The 18,863-nt window shown below is 43.4% G+C and overlaps 4 protein-coding genes across 7 annotated transcripts; 2 read left to right on the top strand and 2 right to left on the bottom strand.

Annotated features, from left to right (window-relative positions):
- Nucleotides 1-492: 492 nt before the first annotated feature.
- LOC123867220 (D-erythronate dehydrogenase-like) lies at nt 493-3,365 on the top strand. 3 transcript variants are annotated; one of them, XM_045909155.1, is made up of 3 exons: nt 493-524; nt 934-1,069; nt 2,154-3,365. In XM_045909155.1, the coding sequence occupies exon 3, from the start codon at nt 2,159-2,161 to the stop codon at nt 3,161-3,163; it is 1,005 nt and encodes a 334-aa protein (XP_045765111.1). In that variant the 5' UTR covers nt 493-524; nt 934-1,069; nt 2,154-2,158; the 3' UTR covers nt 3,164-3,365. The 3 variants fall into 3 exon arrangements, with proteins under 3 accessions (XP_045765111.1, XP_045765110.1, XP_045765109.1); XM_045909154.1 differs by having other exon boundaries at nt 498-513; XM_045909153.1 differs by lacking the exon at nt 934-1,069 and having other exon boundaries at nt 506-820.
- Nucleotides 3,366-4,020: 655 nt separating this feature from the next.
- On the bottom strand, nt 4,021-6,886 carry LOC123867218. Of its 2 annotated transcripts, XM_045909147.1 has the most exons (3): nt 6,685-6,886; nt 5,820-6,259; nt 4,021-5,474 (listed from the first exon to the last, which is right to left on the bottom strand). In XM_045909147.1, exons 1-3 carry the CDS (start codon nt 6,750-6,752, stop codon nt 4,051-4,053), a joined length of 1,932 nt encoding a protein of 643 aa, XP_045765103.1. In that variant the 5' UTR covers nt 6,753-6,886; the 3' UTR covers nt 4,021-4,050. The 2 variants fall into 2 exon arrangements, with proteins under 2 accessions (XP_045765103.1, XP_045765104.1); XM_045909148.1 differs by lacking the exons at nt 5,820-6,259; nt 6,685-6,886 and adding an exon at nt 5,521-5,813 and having other exon boundaries at nt 4,021-5,490.
- A 3,658-nt stretch (nt 6,887-10,544) lies between these two features.
- LOC123867221 (40S ribosomal protein S4) lies at nt 10,545-14,752 on the top strand. Its single transcript, XM_045909156.1, has 5 exons — nt 10,545-10,607; nt 10,945-11,203; nt 12,161-12,258; nt 14,226-14,330; nt 14,403-14,752. Exons 1-5 carry the CDS (start codon nt 10,605-10,607, stop codon nt 14,727-14,729), a joined length of 792 nt encoding a protein of 263 aa, XP_045765112.1. The 5' UTR covers nt 10,545-10,604; the 3' UTR covers nt 14,730-14,752.
- A 2,543-nt stretch (nt 14,753-17,295) lies between these two features.
- LOC123866774 (zinc finger protein GLIS1) lies at nt 17,296-18,567 on the bottom strand. Its single transcript, XM_045908465.1, has 3 exons — nt 18,457-18,567; nt 18,123-18,381; nt 17,296-18,048 (listed from the first exon to the last, which is right to left on the bottom strand). Exons 1-3 carry the CDS (start codon nt 18,565-18,567, stop codon nt 17,531-17,533), a joined length of 888 nt encoding a protein of 295 aa, XP_045764421.1. The 3' UTR covers nt 17,296-17,530.
- Between the last annotated feature and the right edge of the window lie 296 nt (nt 18,568-18,863).

Raw genomic sequence — 18,863 nt, 5'->3', positions numbered from 1 at the left:
CATCCATGACATTACCACCAGTCGTTCAACAACACGGATGAAAATTGGAAAAATCTTATATGATGAAATTTAAAAATTATTAACTATGTCTTTGAGTTTCCTTTATTTAAGAGTTCTATGATGGTTCTATGACGATATAATTTATTGCTAGAGTTGATCATTGAAGGCATGAATTGAAGGTATATGAATCATGTATGAATATTATCCAAATTATTGGTTCATCCTAGTGAGGTAGAATCGGGTTGGTCGGTAACATGTTCAAAATTCATCCCAGAATCAGTGTTAGCCGGTAATAGGCCGGTAACGGCCGGTAACTTGCCGGTAACATAGATATTCCAAATTAGTTGTTCCTAGAATCGGTTTCAGCCGGTAAAGGCCGGTAACTTATTAGGTAGGTAGGTACAGATAGCGTACGAGTTGAATGCAGTCGGGGCCTGAGGTCAAGGGCGGGAGCATCTCCCCCCGCCTCGTCTCGTGTAGGGCAGTTGTAGTGTTGTGCTGTCGCTATCGAACGTACGCTTACCGTGTAACGCGGTTCTAGCCCCGTGTTATTCCCCCGACTCAAAAGAGGGGAGTTATAAGTTTGACGTGTGTATCTGTGGCATCGTAGCGCCTAAACGAATGAACCGATTTTAATTTAGTTTTTTTTTTTGTTTGAAAGGTGGCTTGATCGAAAGTGTTCTACATTTTTACTCTAGCAACATCCAGACTCCAGTTAGTTTTTTAGGATTCAGTACCCAAAGGGTAAAAACCCATAATGCATGTCACTCTTGACTATGCTGCTGTCTATCTGTTTGCGTGTCACAGGCCTCTAGTTAAGGTAAATACCTCGACGAAATGAGTTACAAACCTGAAATACTGGTATTCGGTGTAGAACGCTGACCCAAAACCAAATATCTATTGAATTAGAAATTTAATTAAATAGTTTTTCAGGGTAGCTCCCAAAGGTACATGAAAAAGAGCCGAAAAAGGTTTTTTCTTTCCCGTTGTTACCCTTTGAGTACGGAACCCTTAAAAAACTAGAAATCAAAGTGTGAAACCACGTGAAGCTCGCCCGACTTCAACATAGGTAATAACTAACTACTTACGCTACGCGTGTACAAACAAAACTTATGTTTTTACTTTGTAGTGGTTTTGAAAGTCGGTTTTTTGTAATATAAAAGAGATTTATTTAGGTAGTTGCCACATTTATTGTTGTTTTTACTCCAAGTCTTCACAGATTCGCACCTTTAACCCAATGCCTTTTATCTCGGAGTCGTAATGTAAATGTTTACAGTTAAATCTATACTTATTAATAAAAAATATATAAATAAATAAAATTGGAGTGTCTGTCTGTAATTTTGAAATAACTACCTCATATTAAGCTCTTATGATTATTTGAACGATACCAACACTGAATCACACGTTTATAAAATTTTTGTCTGTCTGTCTGTTTGAAAAGGCTAATCTTCGGAACGGCTGAACCGATTTTGACGGGACAAGTAGAGGATTGACCAGGGAGTAACATAGGCTACTTTTTTAACCGACTTTCGAAAAGGGAGTTGTGTTTTTCTACCTATGTACACCAAAATCTCCGAGATTTCTGAATCGATTTGCGTAATTTTTTTTTTTAATCGATAGAGGAACTTTGCGACATTGTTTCATAAAAAATTTGGAGTCCAACTCCTCAATCCCGATGCTGCAGGGGATCTGACCAATCCACGCGGGCGAAGCTGCGGGCATCAGCTAGTTGATTGATATTGAAGGTATCCGTACCAAGTAAAGACTTTGTCGTTGACCTCGAGGACCCAACTCCTCAACCCTGATGCTGTAATTGCATTCCTAAATCCTGGTGATCCGTCGGGTTTTTTAAAGGATAATCCGTTTAAATGTTTTTACGTGGTACAGAAACACGTTGCATCCCGAGGACGGGCTATTACGGATAGGCTACTTTTGCCCTGGGAAATCAAAATTTCCCACGGGATTTCAGACCCTAAATCCACGCGGGCGAAGCTGCGGGCATCAGCTAGTATTATGTATTTACAGACTTTGGTGAAAATGAATGATAAAATGAAACATTTAATACACACACTCGGGAAGGTACGATCGTCAAATCCTTGAATTCCAACGAATACATACTACTATACATTATACTTAATATATATACCTACTAGCCGGAATGAATGTGGTGGTGACCGGCGCGGCGGGGTTTTTGGGCCGACGCCTGACGGACGCGCTGCTCGACGCGCAGTCGCCGCTGCCCGTGGCGCGCCTGTTGCTCGTGGACCTGGCCGCGCCGCCGCCGCGCGCCGAGCGCGACGCGCGCGTGGCGGCGCTCGCGCTCGACCTGGCTGCGCCCGGCGCTGCCGAGCGCGTCGTGCGCGCCGACTGCCACGTGCTGTTCCACCTCGCCGCCGCCGTCAGCGGCCAGGCCGAGGCCGAGCTTGAGCTCGGCTTGCGCGCCAACTTCGACGCCACGCGCGCGCTCGCCGACGCGGCGCGCCGCCGCGCGCCCGCCCTGCGCTTCGTGTTCGCGAGCAGCGTCGCCGTGTACGGCGGCGAGCAGACCGCGCCGCCCGACGAGCGCGTGGCGCCCGCGCCGCGCAGCTCGTACGGCTGCGCGAAGGCGATGGCGGAGCTGCTGCTGAGCGACTACTCGCGGCGCGGGCACCTGGACGCGCGCGTCGTGCGCCTGCCCACGGTGAGCGTGCGCGGCGGCGAGGCGAACAGCGCCGTAACGTCGTTCGCGAGCGCGCTGGTGCGCGAGCCGCTGCGCGGCGCGGCGTGCGCGGTGCCGGTGGACGGCGCGCTGCGGCTGTGGCTGTGCAGCCCGGCCGCGGCGACGCGCAACCTGCTGCGCGCGGCGACGCTGGCGCCGGGCGCGCTGGGCGCGACGCGCGCGCTCAACCTGCCCGGCGTGAGCGTGGCGGTGCGCGACATGGTGGCGGCGCTGCGCGCGGCGGCGGGCGCGGCGGCGGCGGCGCGCGTGCGCTGGGAGCGCGACGAGCGCGTGGAGCGGATCGTGGCGTCGCTGCCGCCCGCGCTGGACCACACTCGCGCTCTTCGTCTCGGCTTTGACGTAGATGAAGATTTTGCTGACATCATTCACAAATATATCACTGAATGTGAGGATCTAGGCATAAATTTAGATATACATATCAAAGAACTAGAATGTAGGTCCTAGAACCTAGGTACACTACTTTCTACCTAAAATTCCCAACCTATTATTTTCCTAACCTATTATAATTATTGTAGGAAATGTCTCTGCTGAATGGAAAACTCAAGCCTAACGCTTGCTTTTAGGCATAGATATATATGTCTTTTAGGTACCTAGGTACTTATGCTTGAGAATAGGTAAGTAGGTACTTAAAGTCCCAGGTTTTATTAAAAACTAACACAACGATAAGATTTTGTTATTAATTTTAATACCCCCACAAATATATCCCGTGATTTAAATCAAACAGTTCCCACGGGATTAGATCCCGTGGGAACTGTTTGAGACCTAAATCCACGCGGACGAAGTCGCGGGCATCCTCTAGTATCAAATAATTTTATGTTTACTTATGTTTTATAAACGATCCTCTAAAATACTGATTCTATTACAACTGAGCACCAAAAATATTATGAAATAATGACCAGCAGGGATGGTCAAATTGATCATTTTATTACTTTGACCGGTTCATATTTAAAAAAAAAAATCAAGGTTTTAGATAGAGCTGGCGCTAAATATACATATTATTATGAAGACTTCCTTACTTCTAGCCGGACACAATACTCACTTGTGGAGGTACCTTCAATCCCTACATTTCAACTAAGTTACAAATATTACCCAACAATAGAACCTAACATAACCTAACTGGATTTTGGCAACTATACTGTGATTATAGTACCTAACTACTTAGTACCTATTCGATTGATAAGTATCAGGATCAAAGACTAGGTATACCCCAGACGGGGCGGATAGTCTCAATCAGAAACCGTTAGTTATTATATTTCAAAACTCAAAGTACCTATGCATTATATCAAATAATAACAATTCGATAGTAAAAATATTCTTTATAATACACATTTTTAAAAATCAAATAGATTCTTCTCTATGGCTCGCTCGGAGTCCCAGGCGTCGGCGCCGCTGGGGTCGTGTTTCTCTCGTTTGGCTTTCTTCCGAGCTCCCCTCTCCTCACTATGTTTCCTTTTCTTTTTGTTTGAGTGTAACGCCTCGGTGTTTAGTTTCATCTCCATGTCAGATTCCGTCTCGAGTCTTCTTTTATTTTTTTTCTTCCTTTTTTTGGAGTGCGACACCTCCATGCTAGGTTTCGTCTCACTGTCGGCTTCGAACCTGAGTCTTTCTTCACTTTTTCTTTTCTTCTTTTTGGAACTCAGTGCCTCGGTGCCAGGATTCGCGTCAGTATCGGATTCCTTCTTTAGTTTTTCTTTCATTTTTCTCTTCTTTCTGTGGGAGTGTAGCTCTTCAATGTTAGGTTTGACGTCGACATCTGATTCAGTCTCGACTGTTGGTTGGTTGGCGGCGCCCGCGGCAGCAGCGCGGGGCGGCAGGCTCGCGCGGTGCAGGCGCTCGGCGACCGCCGGCGGCACGCGGGCGGCCTTCTTGTAGTGCGCGCCGAACAAGGGGTGGCGGCACTTGGTATCGGGCAGTGGAATGAACGTATTTTCGTTACTCATCGTCAATGACTCGTATGGAATATGAATTTTAGGAATCCTTTTACGTAAATTTATAACACCCTTCGATGGTATATTTTTTATACATGCTTTTCTTTTATTAAATATGAGTATCGGAGTCGCACTTACAGTAGTGTCGATGTTGGTATCATAAGTGTTTCCATTTATCTTGACTTTCTTCTTACCATCTAATGTCAAGTTTTTATTCTCTAAATCGCCAACTGAAATGTCATGAGGCACTTTGAAAATCCAAACTTCATCGTCATCACTGATGCAGGGCTCACCGGCCGAGTCCTGCAACTGCCTCAAGTTCACACTGGAACTGATGAACTGTTGGAGCTGAACGTCAAGTTTTGGACTATCTTCCTTAGGTTCATAGTCTACACTGTCTTCTTCGAATTGTATTCTATCTGATATTCTGCAAGCTTTTTTTAAAGATACTTCGCTTGACTTGTGAGCAGAAGTTCTGGGGTTACTTTCAAGTGTGGAAGCGTCACTGTTGTACTGCTTCCTGTCATTCTCTTGAATGGAGCCGTTCTCTTGAATTAATGTAGAACTCAAAATTTTTGAATTTGAAATTTGACTGTTTTCTTCATGTTGCAACTCATCATTGCCATCATCAGCCTGTAATAACTCTTTATTTTTCTTCTTCTTTGTTTGACAGCTATCTGCAGAATCCTCTAATATTTCACTTGTGTCGTAGTCCATTGATAATTTTTCTTTTTTCTTCTTCTTTGTCTTTCTGTTACTAATATCTATTTCACTAGTTTCAGAGTGATCATCGTTAACAAGACATGAAGTATCTAAATTATGTTCATGGACATCAATTTCATCTTTAGATGGTGCAGAAAGTTTTAATTCTGGTTCATTTTGTTTAAGGTCCTCTTTATGCTTTTTTTTCTTTGTAGTTTTCATTGGAGTAGGTTCTGCAAAAGTCGCCTGTTCTTGTTTGACTCTAAGATTCAAGTAGTCCTCAGCTTCATACAAATTTTTATTCTTCTTTGTTTTATGACTATCTTCTGAATCCTCTAATATTTCACTTGTGTCATATTCCATTGATAATTTTTGCTTTTTTTTCTTTTTCTTTCTGTCACTAATATCTAATTCACTAATTTCAGAGTGATCACCGTTAACGGGACATGAACCATGTAAATTATAATTGTCAATATCAATTTCATCTTTGTATGGTACAGAAAGTTCTAATTCTTGTTCTTCACTATTATCAGATTTCTCTTTATGCTTTTTTTTCTTTTTCGTTTTCATTGGAGAAGGTTCTACAAAGGTAGCCTGTTCTTGCTTGACTCTAAGATTTAAGTAGTCTTCAGCTTCATGTAAGGTTTCATCGTGATGACTGCTGGAGCTTGTTTTATCACGTTTGTGCCTTTTTTTATTTTTAGGCGCATCAAAATCACTATTCGGTTCAGACTTTATAGATTGGTTTATTTGATAATTGCTATTATTATTCTCTATCTCCTCATGAATGGCATGCTTTTTTCGTTTCTTTTCTCTATGTTTTTGTTCATCCTGAATAGTTTCTGGTCCACCGTGGGATTCATTCTTGTGAGCTTCATCTCTATCAGAACCTCGCTTCATATCTACGACCCTAAAAAGAATTACAAATTATTTGCAAAGGAGTTTTATGAATGCAAAGAGATTAGTAAAATGGGCAGCACATGCATCGGGACGGCTCGAACAAGACACCAGCAGCGGCTACGTCGAGCTGGCACATGGCAGGCACTCACAGACGCTGGTGGCATGACCTTAGTGGTTGTGGGCATTCTGTTTGGTTACTCAACTGTGTAATACTTAGTTTTTGAGAAGTTCTAGTCAAACTGGTAAACGCCTAGAATTCTTATTTAGGCACTCCATTTATCTCACTCCACTTATTACATATTAATATGTACAACCAACTTATTAACTATTAATATAAGTACCTGTCTACCTACTGCCAGATTGCATTTATTCTCCTATAACTAAATATATTTTTAATTGAAAGGGTAAATAAAGAGTAGAAGCCCAAACACATACATGTCTGTGTCTTTGCTAGAAGTACTCGAAGCATCTGTCCAAGCAAAGTTTTCATCAGATGATTCCATTACCTATGCTCCAATGCAAATATTAATTATGAAATAAGTATTTCAAAACTAGAAATTAGAAAGTTAAAATTTAAAAATGATTTTTAAATACATTAGGTTATAATATCATAACCTACAAGGTAAATCAAAGACAGACTACACTATACAGACTTTTTTTTTTTTTTTCTTTAAATCTGGCTTTACTCTGATTAGCCAATGTCAAGTTTGTGATATTTTCAAGTTATTGAATTTATACAAGTATGGACTCCGTCTGCGCCGGCGCCCGCCGACACGCGTGGCGCCCCTTTAGAGCGTTTTCCAGTCAGTTCCACCACCAAAAAACACCAACTAACACAAAAACCAGCCACTCTTAACAAAAAAAAAACACTCCAAACAAGCACAGCACGCGCGCCAGCAAACGCCATCACAGACGAAGTCCAACCTATATTACATTTACTCAGAGACATGCTACCTAAACAAGATTGTGCACTGAGGCACCAAAAACGAGCCTATTGAGATAGCGCTAAATTGGAGTGTGTCCCTTTCTATTAGGGTGACAACACGATTTGATAATGTAAGACATTTGACGGATTATATGAGAATAGGAGAGGATGAATCATCATGATAACCCATCGCCGCTCACTACTGAGCACGGGTCTCTTCTCAGAATGATAAAGGTTTAGGCTATAGTCTGCCGCGCTGTAGTTATAAAAGTAGAGAAATTTAATTTTTTTTTGTTCTGCGAAAAAGTACCAGTCATGTTAAGTATGGGTACCTATAATATAGGTAAGTAAAATTATTTTGTATAATCTGGTGCATGTGTTTAGGTCCTAAACAGTTTTAGGAAGTTCGTAAGCAAGGCATACTTTTGGGAAAATTGATGGTACAGCGTTTCTTTTTAAAAAAAATTCAGTGCACACGAAGCCGTAGCAAAATCTTCCGCTTTAAAATGCATTCCGCAAACTGCCGAATATTTGGTGATATTTCCTGGAACGACAGCGATCCATTTTTGCCTTAAGTCTTCATTTTTGAGAAATCTATCGATAAACAGAAAAAAACACTTCCATTAGACAATGAAATTATGGTTACCTTACTACTTCTATATAGTATAGTACAGAATGTTCGCCATATTGTTTTGCTTGACACTGGGTGTCAAGCAAAATTTAAATGTTGTTTAGATGTTGTCATCCTATTAATTTAAAAAAATATTTATAATACTTTTTAAACTAAATGATATTTTAATGACATTATAAAATAAAGATAACAGTATGAAAATTACTGCGAAAACAAAAGAAAGTAATCTTGTTGTTTGAAATTAAATAAACAATGAATAAGAACCTTGTGAGCTACATCATAATTCGTACCATAGAAAATATTTTTTTATGCTTGCAATCCATTAGACAGTGACACACTCCAATTTATAGACCTCTCGCTCGGCTCGTTTTTCCGCTTAGCATAATTGTATTAGAAATTGGACTTTATGCTAATGCAACAGAATTTATTTTTGCAGGGAATTAAAGCTGAAGTGCACATCATGTTTAGGTAGCACGTCTCTGCATTTACTTTACTCTTTGCTACAGACTACCCTAGTTTTTCTTTTTAATGGTTTTATGGCTCTGGATTCTAACTTTTTTGAACCTAAGCTACCCTAGCCCCTTACACTGCTGTCATCAAGTTTAACGTATTTTTACCCGACTACGGCAAAGGCGAAAGGAAGGGTTATGATTTTAGCAGTCTATGTATGTATGTAAATATGTAAATATGTATGTATGTTTGTATCCAGATTCTGTGTGTCCCACCGTAGCGCCTAAACTACTGGGCCGATTTTAATGAATGAGGTGTCAATCGATTCTTTGTAATGGCCCGGGTGACATAGGCTATACTTTATACGAAAAAAATCGGCCTGACGGAAGTTACATCAAAAAAAGTGAGGGTCTCAAATTTTTTTTTATTGCTGTTGTGTCGGGTGGGATGTCCAACGAAAGAGGAAAAATTCTGAGTTCATAAATATAAATATAGTTATTATTAAAATATACCAAGCGACAGAAACCCCATTTTACTATAATTAAATTAATTTCGATTAGACATAACAGATGGCGCCACTAGCTGGCCGTATTGCTTATTGATATAATACCAGAGACATGCACATTTAGGTAGCACGTCTCTGTATAATACATACAAAGATATAGGTTATATTAAAAAGGAAATAAAAAAAAACCTAGTTAATAGGTACAAAATGGGTAAAAATTAATACCTATCATCGCCAAGGGATTTTTAATAGACTCAACCACTTCGATATGTTCAATGCAAGGTTCGATGTCGTGTAATTTATTATATTTGTCCTTGTTTTTCATTCTTGCCCCTATGCTTGTCGTTAGATCCGATTGGTTGCAAGCCAAACACTGTATGTGTATACTGTATAAAAAGTACTCTGTGGTGTTAGTTTTTTCCTGTTTAAACGATTACGATTTTCAACATTAACTAGGTCTCCTACTTTTAATTCACACGTTCTTTTTTTTTTTTTTTGTTGACGCTGGGGAATGCATTTACGCATCCCCCCCGGAAGCTAGCCAGCCAGCCAGCCAGCTAAGGGAGGGTATGTGGGACTCGCCGGCCGAGAGGCGACCGGAATACCCACTAAACCCCAGCGGCGCTACTGCGCGTCGCCTGGCGACTGGGTCACGGGAACGGCCGAAGCAAACAACCGCGACCCAGCCAGCGACGTCTGCCGAGGCAGACCCTCCACCGGGGACCTGCTCGGTCCCCAACACCGCACCTCCGTGACGCACCAACGAAGTGCGTCCCCCGACCTTGGGACACGCACGTCGCCCGCGTCCCATCCGCCGCTTCGTCCACTGTGCCCTCTGCTAGTCAGAGGGACACGCGGAGAAACCTCCCCCCCTGCCAGGTCATTAGCCATAGCCAACAATATCTCCGAAGAGAAATTATTAGCCATGTTACCGGGGCGCACCGGCCCGAACACTGCTCTTCCCCTCAGACGCATCCAAAAGGGACCAGCAGCATCCAGGCACACTGGGAGGTTACCTGGCTGGCGCCCCAATTCACACGTTCTCCTGTTCTTGTCAAAATGTTGTTTATTATAATTGTGCGATTTTAAAGTATTTTCAAATGCGGTTTTCCTATCTATATTTTTATCTGTGATGTAACCACAAATTCACGGTTTTTGGATTTATTTCCTAACTTTTGCTATAAGAGCTACTTATCTGCCAAATTTCATCATTCTAGGTCAACGGGAAGTACCCTATAGGTTTACTTGACAGACACGACAAACGGACAGACAGACAACAAAGTGATCCTATAAGGGTTTAATTTTTCTTTTGAGGTATGGAACCCTAATAAAAAAAATTCAAAAGAAAAATAAAACTGACTTCAAAAACGACAAGCACTAAAAAGTAAAAAAGTGAAAAATTCCACCTCCCTTATTTACCCCCTAAATTTGGGGGGGAAAACCCCTAAGCTGGCAACATTGCTGGCAAGCCGGAGAAAAAAACCGGACGTCTATTTCGTCTCTAACGTGAAGTATGCAGACCGCGCCTTCAGGCAACCGGATTGGCAATAAAACCTGATTGCCGGCAGCTTACAGCTTGGATACCTCCAAACAAATGTATGGCTCCTACGCCTTCAGGTAGCCAGGTGGTAGCCAGACCGGACGGGACCTGATGAAAAAACCTGACGTATATTTGTAGCCTAGCAAGGATTTCTGGTCTGTGACAAACATGAAGCGGCTCCATAAAATATTTTGACATTTAAATGAATCAATTTTGATTCTCTAGACTAGTATAATAGTTATCTGTGATTTTGATTTTTGACAATTGACATTGAAGTTCTTTCTTGTTAAAATTTGTGTCCAACATGGTGAGTTATAGTTGAAAATTTTGATTAAAATCTATTTAAATCTACGGGGGCTTTATTGAAACCATAGGTTTGAATTATTTTGCGGCGCTAGTGCATATTTAGTAAACGTGTTCATACTATATTTTTGGCCAAAATTCTGAAATGAAGTTCAGCAACCCGCGAGTCAATTTTTCGATGAGAGCGAATAAACCGACCGCTTATTCTGAGCTCAGTTAAACTGTGTAGTGTGTAACTTTAAGGCGACTACGTTGACGTGTCAAGATCTGACGAGTGGTATTCATAACATAGTGGAAAAGCTGTGCTCCGTGACACTAAAGACTGTTTGTTTACGTTTTAGGCTCGTGGACCTAAAAAGCATTTGAAGCGTCTGAACGCTCCCAAAGCATGGATGCTGGACAAGCTGGGCGGCGTGTACGCGCCGCGGCCGTCCACGGGGCCGCACAAGCTGCGCGAGTGCCTGCCGCTCGTCATCTTCCTGCGCAACCGGCTCAAGTACGCGCTGACCGGCAACGAGGTGCTGAAGATCGTCAAGCAGCGCCTCATCAAGGTGGACGGCAAGGTGCGCACCGACCCCACCTACCCCGCCGGCTTCATGGGTGAGTGCAGTCACAGGTGTATGTGTGTGTAGGTGCACCCAGAGGATATGGCTGTTGTGAAACAACACAGCTACTTACCTGTAAGTGTGTATTTAAGTTTTTAACAATCCTTTGGAAGCTGATTTTTCAAAATTAAAAGTAAAAAGAAGGAATTTAGTTGTGTGTATCTTGTGGCAATTTGAAAAAACTGAGACTCCTCCCTTTTTGTAATGAAAGCCATCTAACCAAGTTTGGAGCCAACGAGATCCAGAGTATAAAATGGTTCATACAAACTTTAACATATAATATTTGTCTCTAGAGATGGATGAGAATAAAAAATCTTGTCTTAGTGAGCTACATGATGAAAAAAGAATCTATGCAATATTTCAGACTTATAGTTTTCTAAAAAACCTATGAAAACTAAAGGGTTGGCTGAGCTTGCTCATTAATGGGCGAAATTATTAATGAAATTATCTGTATTAGTAACGGCACAGTTCAGATAGTTAGGGAACTAGTGACAGAACATTGAGGCTTTGATATCACTTTCAGGTGTCCTACATTTAATGCTAGGTAGCCTATGAATTGCCTATTTTTGTTTCATAATCACCACAGCCTAATATCTGACTTATATTGAGTCGGGATCAAGCCAACAGTTCCCTCACTCTAGTGCACTCTGGCGATGTTCATTTCAAAAAGAATACAATTTTTGAAAAAGCTACTAAAGTTTGCTAAGTAGCTATTGACAGATTACAGTTAGGATGGACTATTAATTTCATTTGTTAAGCATTGTGAAATAAATTACTTTACTTTAGCTTAGCTCAATTTGAAGATTAAGGGGACATAGACTGGGAGCTAATGAGCTGAGACCTTAAAGCTTCCCCTGAACTTGGTTCCGCATGCTGATTGATGCTGATGCTGTGATGCTTGGTTGAGCGGCAAAGAGAAACACTTGTTTCAAGCATTGTTTTGTGTTTTCAGATGTGGTATCGATTGAGAAGACAAATGAGCTATTCCGCCTGATCTACGATGTAAAGGGACGTTTCACAATCCATAGGATAACTCCAGAAGAAGCTAAGGTACAGTTTTTAGGGTTCCGTACCTAAAAGGAAAAAACGGAACCCTTATTTTTGTTTGTCTGTGTGTATCTGTCTATCCATCTGTGTCTGTCTATCTGTCCATCCATCTTCCTGTCCGTTGTGGCTTTCAAGAAAACCTATAGGGGGCTTCCCGTTGACCTAGAATCATGTAATTTGGCAGGGAGGTAGGTAGCATAAGTAAAGGAATAAATCCAAAAACTTGAATTTGTAGTTACATCATAATAAAAACCGGCCAAGTGCAAGTTGAACTCGCGCACAGAGGGCTCCGTACTCTGGTATTTTTTCCACATTTTGCACAGTAAATCAAAAACTATTATGCACAAAAATAAATAAAAATCTGTTTTAGAATGTACAGATAAAGCCCTTTCATATGATGCCCCACTTGGTATCCTCAGTATATCACTTGGTATAGTTACTAGGGTGGTCCCTATTTTTCGACTTTTGAATTATCCCCGGGGCACTTTCTCATTTGATTATATACCTCTAAATATTAAATAAGCTTTTTTTGTTTTTTGTTTTGATATGATTTAGAGGTCGCTACCAGCTGTCAAATTTTTTACAAAAAGTGTTGAAGGACAGCTCAAATTATGGTTTCATTCAGGTGTTTATATTACATTTTACGCGCTCATATAGACAATCGGTTCTTCCCCTGCCTCCCCTTGACCTCTCATCTGTACCGACGCGTCGAGATTTGGACCCATCATACAAACAAAAACATAAGCCGTAAGCACTCCTCCATATCAACGTATTACGCCTATTATTCTATTATTATTTGTTATTCTAGATCTATTACTAAGCCACATATCGTTATATCTCTCCATTATCCATGCTCTAAAATAATAAATTTAGAAAAATTATATTTATTTTGAAAGTTATGACCCTTGAAAAATCTCTATTTTAGGGCAAATTATGCAACTTCGTGCGTTTATAACCTATATAAGAAACTAGAAAATTGAAAAATTAACAGTCATGTCACACTTTACTTTATAATAATTATATTTCCTTCATCTGTGGAAACGATTTCACTATTTTAAACTCGACCCACCAACGAGTTGTCGCTGCCATGAACGGGGCTCCACGTGCGTATCATAATACTCGTAACTTAAAAATTGGTTTGTGCGCATGCGTATCTAAAAAATAAATGATTCAAATATCTACATAATATCTTAATTCATAACAACAACAATAATTTTGTAATATTTTTTATGTCCCGGCTATAAAAATAAAAGAATCTAACAAATACAGATTTTGAGTTTTTATTTAAAATTCAAACCTGAGACCTCTAAATGTCATTTAAAAAATTCAAAAAAAATACTGAAATACTTTCTAATGGTATATAATCAAATAACGTGGTGCCCCGCGAAATTAAAGAATTTTTTTTTTCTTCTTAGGATTAGGAATAATTAGTTACCTTACTTTGAAAATTTAAACACATTTTAATTTTTTTTTAATGATTCATGGTTTTCGGATTTATTCCTCAATTGTGCTAAAAGACTATGAAATGTAAAAGACTTACCTATCTGCCTTTCATGATTGTAGGTCAACGGGAAGTACCCTATAGGTTTTATTGACAGACACGACGAACAGACAGATTGACAGACAGACAGACAACAAAGCGATCCTATAAGGGTTCTGTACCTCAAAAGGAAAAAAGGAATCCTTACAGGATCACTTTGTTGTCTGTATGTTTGTCCATCCGTCGTCCAAAACAAAGGAACATTTATTTGGCTTTTCTTTCAGTTTGTTGGATGTCTAGCTCACAAAATATAATATTTCAAGCACCCAAAATATTCTGTTCAACATTTTGTACAGAACTTAAAAATAAATAAATAATAATAATTTTAAAATTGTGAAATGGTTTAATAAGCATTCCCACTGTTGGTAGAGTTAGTAGACTTCACTACCAGCGAGCAGACTCGTAACCACGGCTCGTTGTTGTGTTGCAGTACAAACTTTGCAAAGTGCGGCACGTGGGCACGGGGCCCAAGAACGTGCCCTACCTGGTGACGCACGACGGGCGCACGCTGCGCTACCCCGACCCGCTCATCAAGGTGAGTGCCGGCGAGCCGTGCGAGTGAGACGCGCGCTGTACGCGACACTAACCCCACGTCCGGTGTGCGCAGGTCAACGACTCGATCCAGCTGGACATCGCGTCGGCCAAGATCATGGACTTCATCAAGTTCGAGTCGGGCAACCTGTGCATGATCACGGGCGGGCGCAACTTGGGCCGCGTGGGCACCATCGTGTCCCGCGAGCGCCACCCCGGCTCCTTCGACATCGTGCACGTGAAGGACTCCACGGGGCACACGTTCGCCACGCGCCTGCACAACGTGTTCATCATCGGCAAGGGCACCAAGGCCTACATCTCGCTGCCGCGCGGCAAGGGCGTGCGCCTCACCATCGCCGAGGAGCGCGACAAGCGCATCGCCGCCAAGGTGGCGCAGCACTAGCGCAATAAACGACTCGACACCCAGCCGCCGTTTCATTGCTCCCCTTCCCGTTTACACCATATATGTATGTATTCGTAAACAACTGAGCGGTGCCGCAACGCCTCGTCCGACGTCACAGATACTTCCATGTAACGACGCAGCGACGCCGCAACGCATCGTGCCAGACCCTCTTCGTCACTTCACTGCATAGTAAAGGTGTCCAGCGGGAATTTTTCTATTTCAAAATTAAAATAAAAAAACCGGCCAAGGGCGAGTCAGACTCGCGTACTGAGGGTTCCGTACTTGGCTATTTTTTCCAACATTTTGCACGATAAATCAAAAACTTTTATACATAAAAATCTGTTTTAGGATGTGCAGGTAAAGCCCTTTCATGTGATACTCCACTTGGTATAGTTTTCTTATTTTGAAAATTGAAATACATTTTAATTTTTTTTTCAATGATGTGACCACAAATTCGCGGTTTTCAGATTTATTCCTGTACTTGTGCTATAAGACCTACTTACCTACCAAATTTCATGATTCTAGGTCAACGGGAAGTACGAAACGAATAATTAAACAATATTAATTATTATAGTAAAAAAATGTAATAAAGGCTTGTGGATTTTATTTTTTAGGGTTCCTTAGTTCAAAAAGAAAAACGGAACCCTTAAAGAATCACTTCGTTGCATATCTATGCTTCGTTGTCTGTCTGTCTGTCAAGAAACCTATAGGGTACTTCCCGTTGACCTAGAATCATGAAAGGCAGGCATAGTGCGTTTCATCGAATAGGTCCTATGGCGTAATGTTGGCTCCCCTGTCTGTCCAAGTCATTGGCACCATATTTGCATAAGAAGACGCAGATTTTGTTTATTTTCATTTGATTTTCCTGAATGAATGAAATGAAAATAAACAAAATCTGCGTCTTCTCATGCCAATATGGTGCCAATGACCACCCAACAGACGGGAGCCATAGGTACTATTCGATGAAACGCACTATAGGTAGGTCTTATAGCATAAGTACCTACAGGAATAAATCTGAAAACCGCGAATTTGTGGTTACATCATTTAAAAAAAAATTAAAATGTGTTCCAATTTTCAAAGTAAGATCATATGAAAGGAAGGAAAGAAGACTTGTACATTCTAGAACAGATTTTTATTTATGTCTATGTATAATAGTTTTTGATTTATCGTGCAAAATGTTGGAAAAATACCCGAGTACGGAACCCTCAGTGCGCGAGTCTGACTCGCACTTGGCCGGTTTTTTAAAATATGTAATGTAGTCCAAATGATGACCATTTCTTTCAACACACTCTTGTAAGCGAGCTTTCATATTCTCCAGCGATTAAAAAAAAGGCTATGCACGTGAGATCGAAACTGCGATGCAGTATAATATTTACTTTTATCTCGAGCACAATTCTGAAGAGTGTTAGTTTTCTCTGGACGAAGTGAGGGCTAAATTGAAGGTGATTACCGTCTCCTGGCGACACCATTAAAAAAAAACAGCGCCACTCGCTCTACCACATCGTGGTGTGGAAATGAGTTATTTGGCCAAAACAAGTGTTGGTGTGGGCTTTGTGGCGTTCCTAGTTCCTACGCTAAAACTATTGAGTCTACAAAAAAAGGTGACTACACAAATTGTAGGAAATTGTCTAGTTTAATTCTTACCTAGCCATTTTCATCGTGAAATGAGTCGGAAAAAAGTCGTCAATCGTCAAAAAACTGTTTTTGGACGCCATTTTTCCAAGATGGCGGCGCGAGCGGCAAAGATACGAGGTCGCAAAATGAAAATTCGGAAAGAGCACATCGAAAGATCGAAATCTATAATACCACCAATTTGCAAAACTCCCGGAAAACTTTCCTGATAAGCCCCTTTTTGAGCACGAAATTACTGGGCTATAGGTACATCTTGATTTAAAAAGTACGGCTTGGCCGTTTAATGTTCGTGAAACTATTACATGAGATGAGAACATATTGTAAGGCGCAAAGGAATAGTTTGGGCGACAGTTACTGATTGTATTTTGTGATAATCGCACAAGCTATTCCAGGCTTAAATGATATATCATATCAGATATTAAAATCCCACGAACAATAAACGGCCAAGCCGTACTTTGTTAAACAAAATGTAGGGTTTGTAGAATCAGAGCTTGTAAGTAGAGTTACCTATTTGTTATTTATTGTTGTAAATGTGATACAGTCAAGAGCACTTAAAGGTGCCCACGCACTCGAACTGAACCGCGCGTCGCGGCAGCGCACCGCACGATATTCTCTCCAGCCGCGACGCGCGTACCGCGTAGCGCGTCGCGGATGGAGAGCTATATACTTGGGATAGGGCCCATGGCCAGCACAAATCTAAGCGCAGCTGAGGGCTTGCCTCTACTAGAGATCTCATAACTTTTTAACAGTGAAAACATTATGAACTTGTGAGTCTTGGCAACCTTTACATGAAATGTTTTGGTGGGATTTTTCATTTCTATAACAAAATCAATTAAAAGGAGAGTAGGGATTATGCTCTTGTAAGTTGTAATAATAACAAACATTATTTTTAATTCAATTACTTATTAACTTAGCATTATTTCTTTATTCACTCACAATAATTGAATTCTTAGTAATACAATTTTTATCTACAAAGAAAATGCTCGGACCTTTGAAATAGATAGTATAGTTACTCGTCTTGGCGGGGTTCCTGATCCCTGATTAGAATCACACACCCGGTCACAGGTACCAGTGGCCACGCCACCGCGGCCCAGCGCTTCAACTCTCCGCCAATGTGCTTCGAGCTGTACATTCGATACGAGCGACATCGTCGTGTCGGGGTCCGACACTCAGCCGTCCAGCTCCTCAGCCTCCAGCTCCGCGCCTGCCGCCAGCGCGTCGGGCGCGTGGTGCGCGCGCAGGTGGCGCAGCAGGTCGCGGCGGCGCGCCAGCGGCTTGCGGCACAGCGCGCAGGCGTGCGGCGCGCGCTCGTCGGCGCGCGCGTGCAGGCGCACGTGCTTGTTGAGGTTGCTGGGGTCGCCGAAGGCGCGCAGGCAGTGGCGGCAGCGCAGCGGCTTGTAGCCCGTGTGCGTACGGATGTGGATCTTCAGCCCGTAGCGCCGCGAGTACAGCTTGCCGCAGAACACGCAGGCGTGGCCGCGCGCGCCTCGCCCCCACGCCGCCGCCAGCGCCTCCAGCCGCGCGGGCTCCGGCGCGGGGGGCGGCGCCGCGGCCCGCAGGCGCGCCGTCACGCGCCGCCACAGCGCGCCGGGCTCGAGCGGCGCGCACGCCAGGAACAGGTGCAGCTTTAGAGGGTTGGGCTGCTCGAACTGCGCGCCGCACTCGTGGCACACGTACCGTGCCGTGGCTGAAAAAGTCGAATGAATGAGTCGGAGATCTGGTCGCGTGCGGCGCGAGGCGCGGGCTCGGGCGGCGACTCACCAACGATGTTGCGCAGCGTGAGGAAGGGCATGTCGAGCAGCGCCAGCGTGGGCTCGTCGAACCACAGGCGCAGCTCGAGCAGCGGCGCCGCGTCCGCCGCCAGCCGCAGCAGCAGGCGCGGCTCGCGGCCGCGCGGCGTCGCGGCGCACAGCAGCGCGTGCGCGTGCGGCGCCGCGTCAGCCGGCCGCGCGGCGCGCGCCGCCCGCGCCACGCCGCCGCGCGCGCACAGCTGCCCGCCCGCGTCCACGTCCACGTACACCTACACACGATCACGACGGTCAGCCGGTTGCGTACAGATCTAGACACCTGAGCGCTCAGTCGGCGAATGACTCACGTTCTCCCTCGGCGGCGCGTGCTCGGCGTCCTCCAGCTCGCGCAACGCAAAGGTGCGCGAGCGCGCGCCGCGCCGCAGCCCGCGCCGGCTCAGCACCAGCGCGCCCCACATGCTCGCGTAGGATGCTCGGAGATGTGCAGGCGCAGCGCCGCGTCCGAGTGAGGCCAGCCTCCCGCGAGCGATCTATATATAGGAGGCTCCGTGGCGAAGGAGCCCGGAGGGTCGCCGGCACCCTCCGCAGATCGCCGCGATAAACAGCTGCCCACATACCGCAACTAATCGCCCCGCGCGGCGCACTTGTTGCGTTTAACTTCACAAAAATTGAATGTCACATACGAAGAGGATTAAATTACCGACCCTACATTTTATAAGTTAGATACTTACTTTGAGTATTTAAAGCTATCCGG

The sequence above is a fragment of the Maniola jurtina genome, chromosome 7, assembly GCF_905333055.1.
Source record: "Maniola jurtina chromosome 7, ilManJurt1.1, whole genome shotgun sequence".
Lineage (NCBI taxonomy): Eukaryota > Metazoa > Arthropoda > Insecta > Lepidoptera > Nymphalidae > Maniola > Maniola jurtina.
This window is presented reverse-complemented; position numbering and strand designations above follow the sequence as displayed.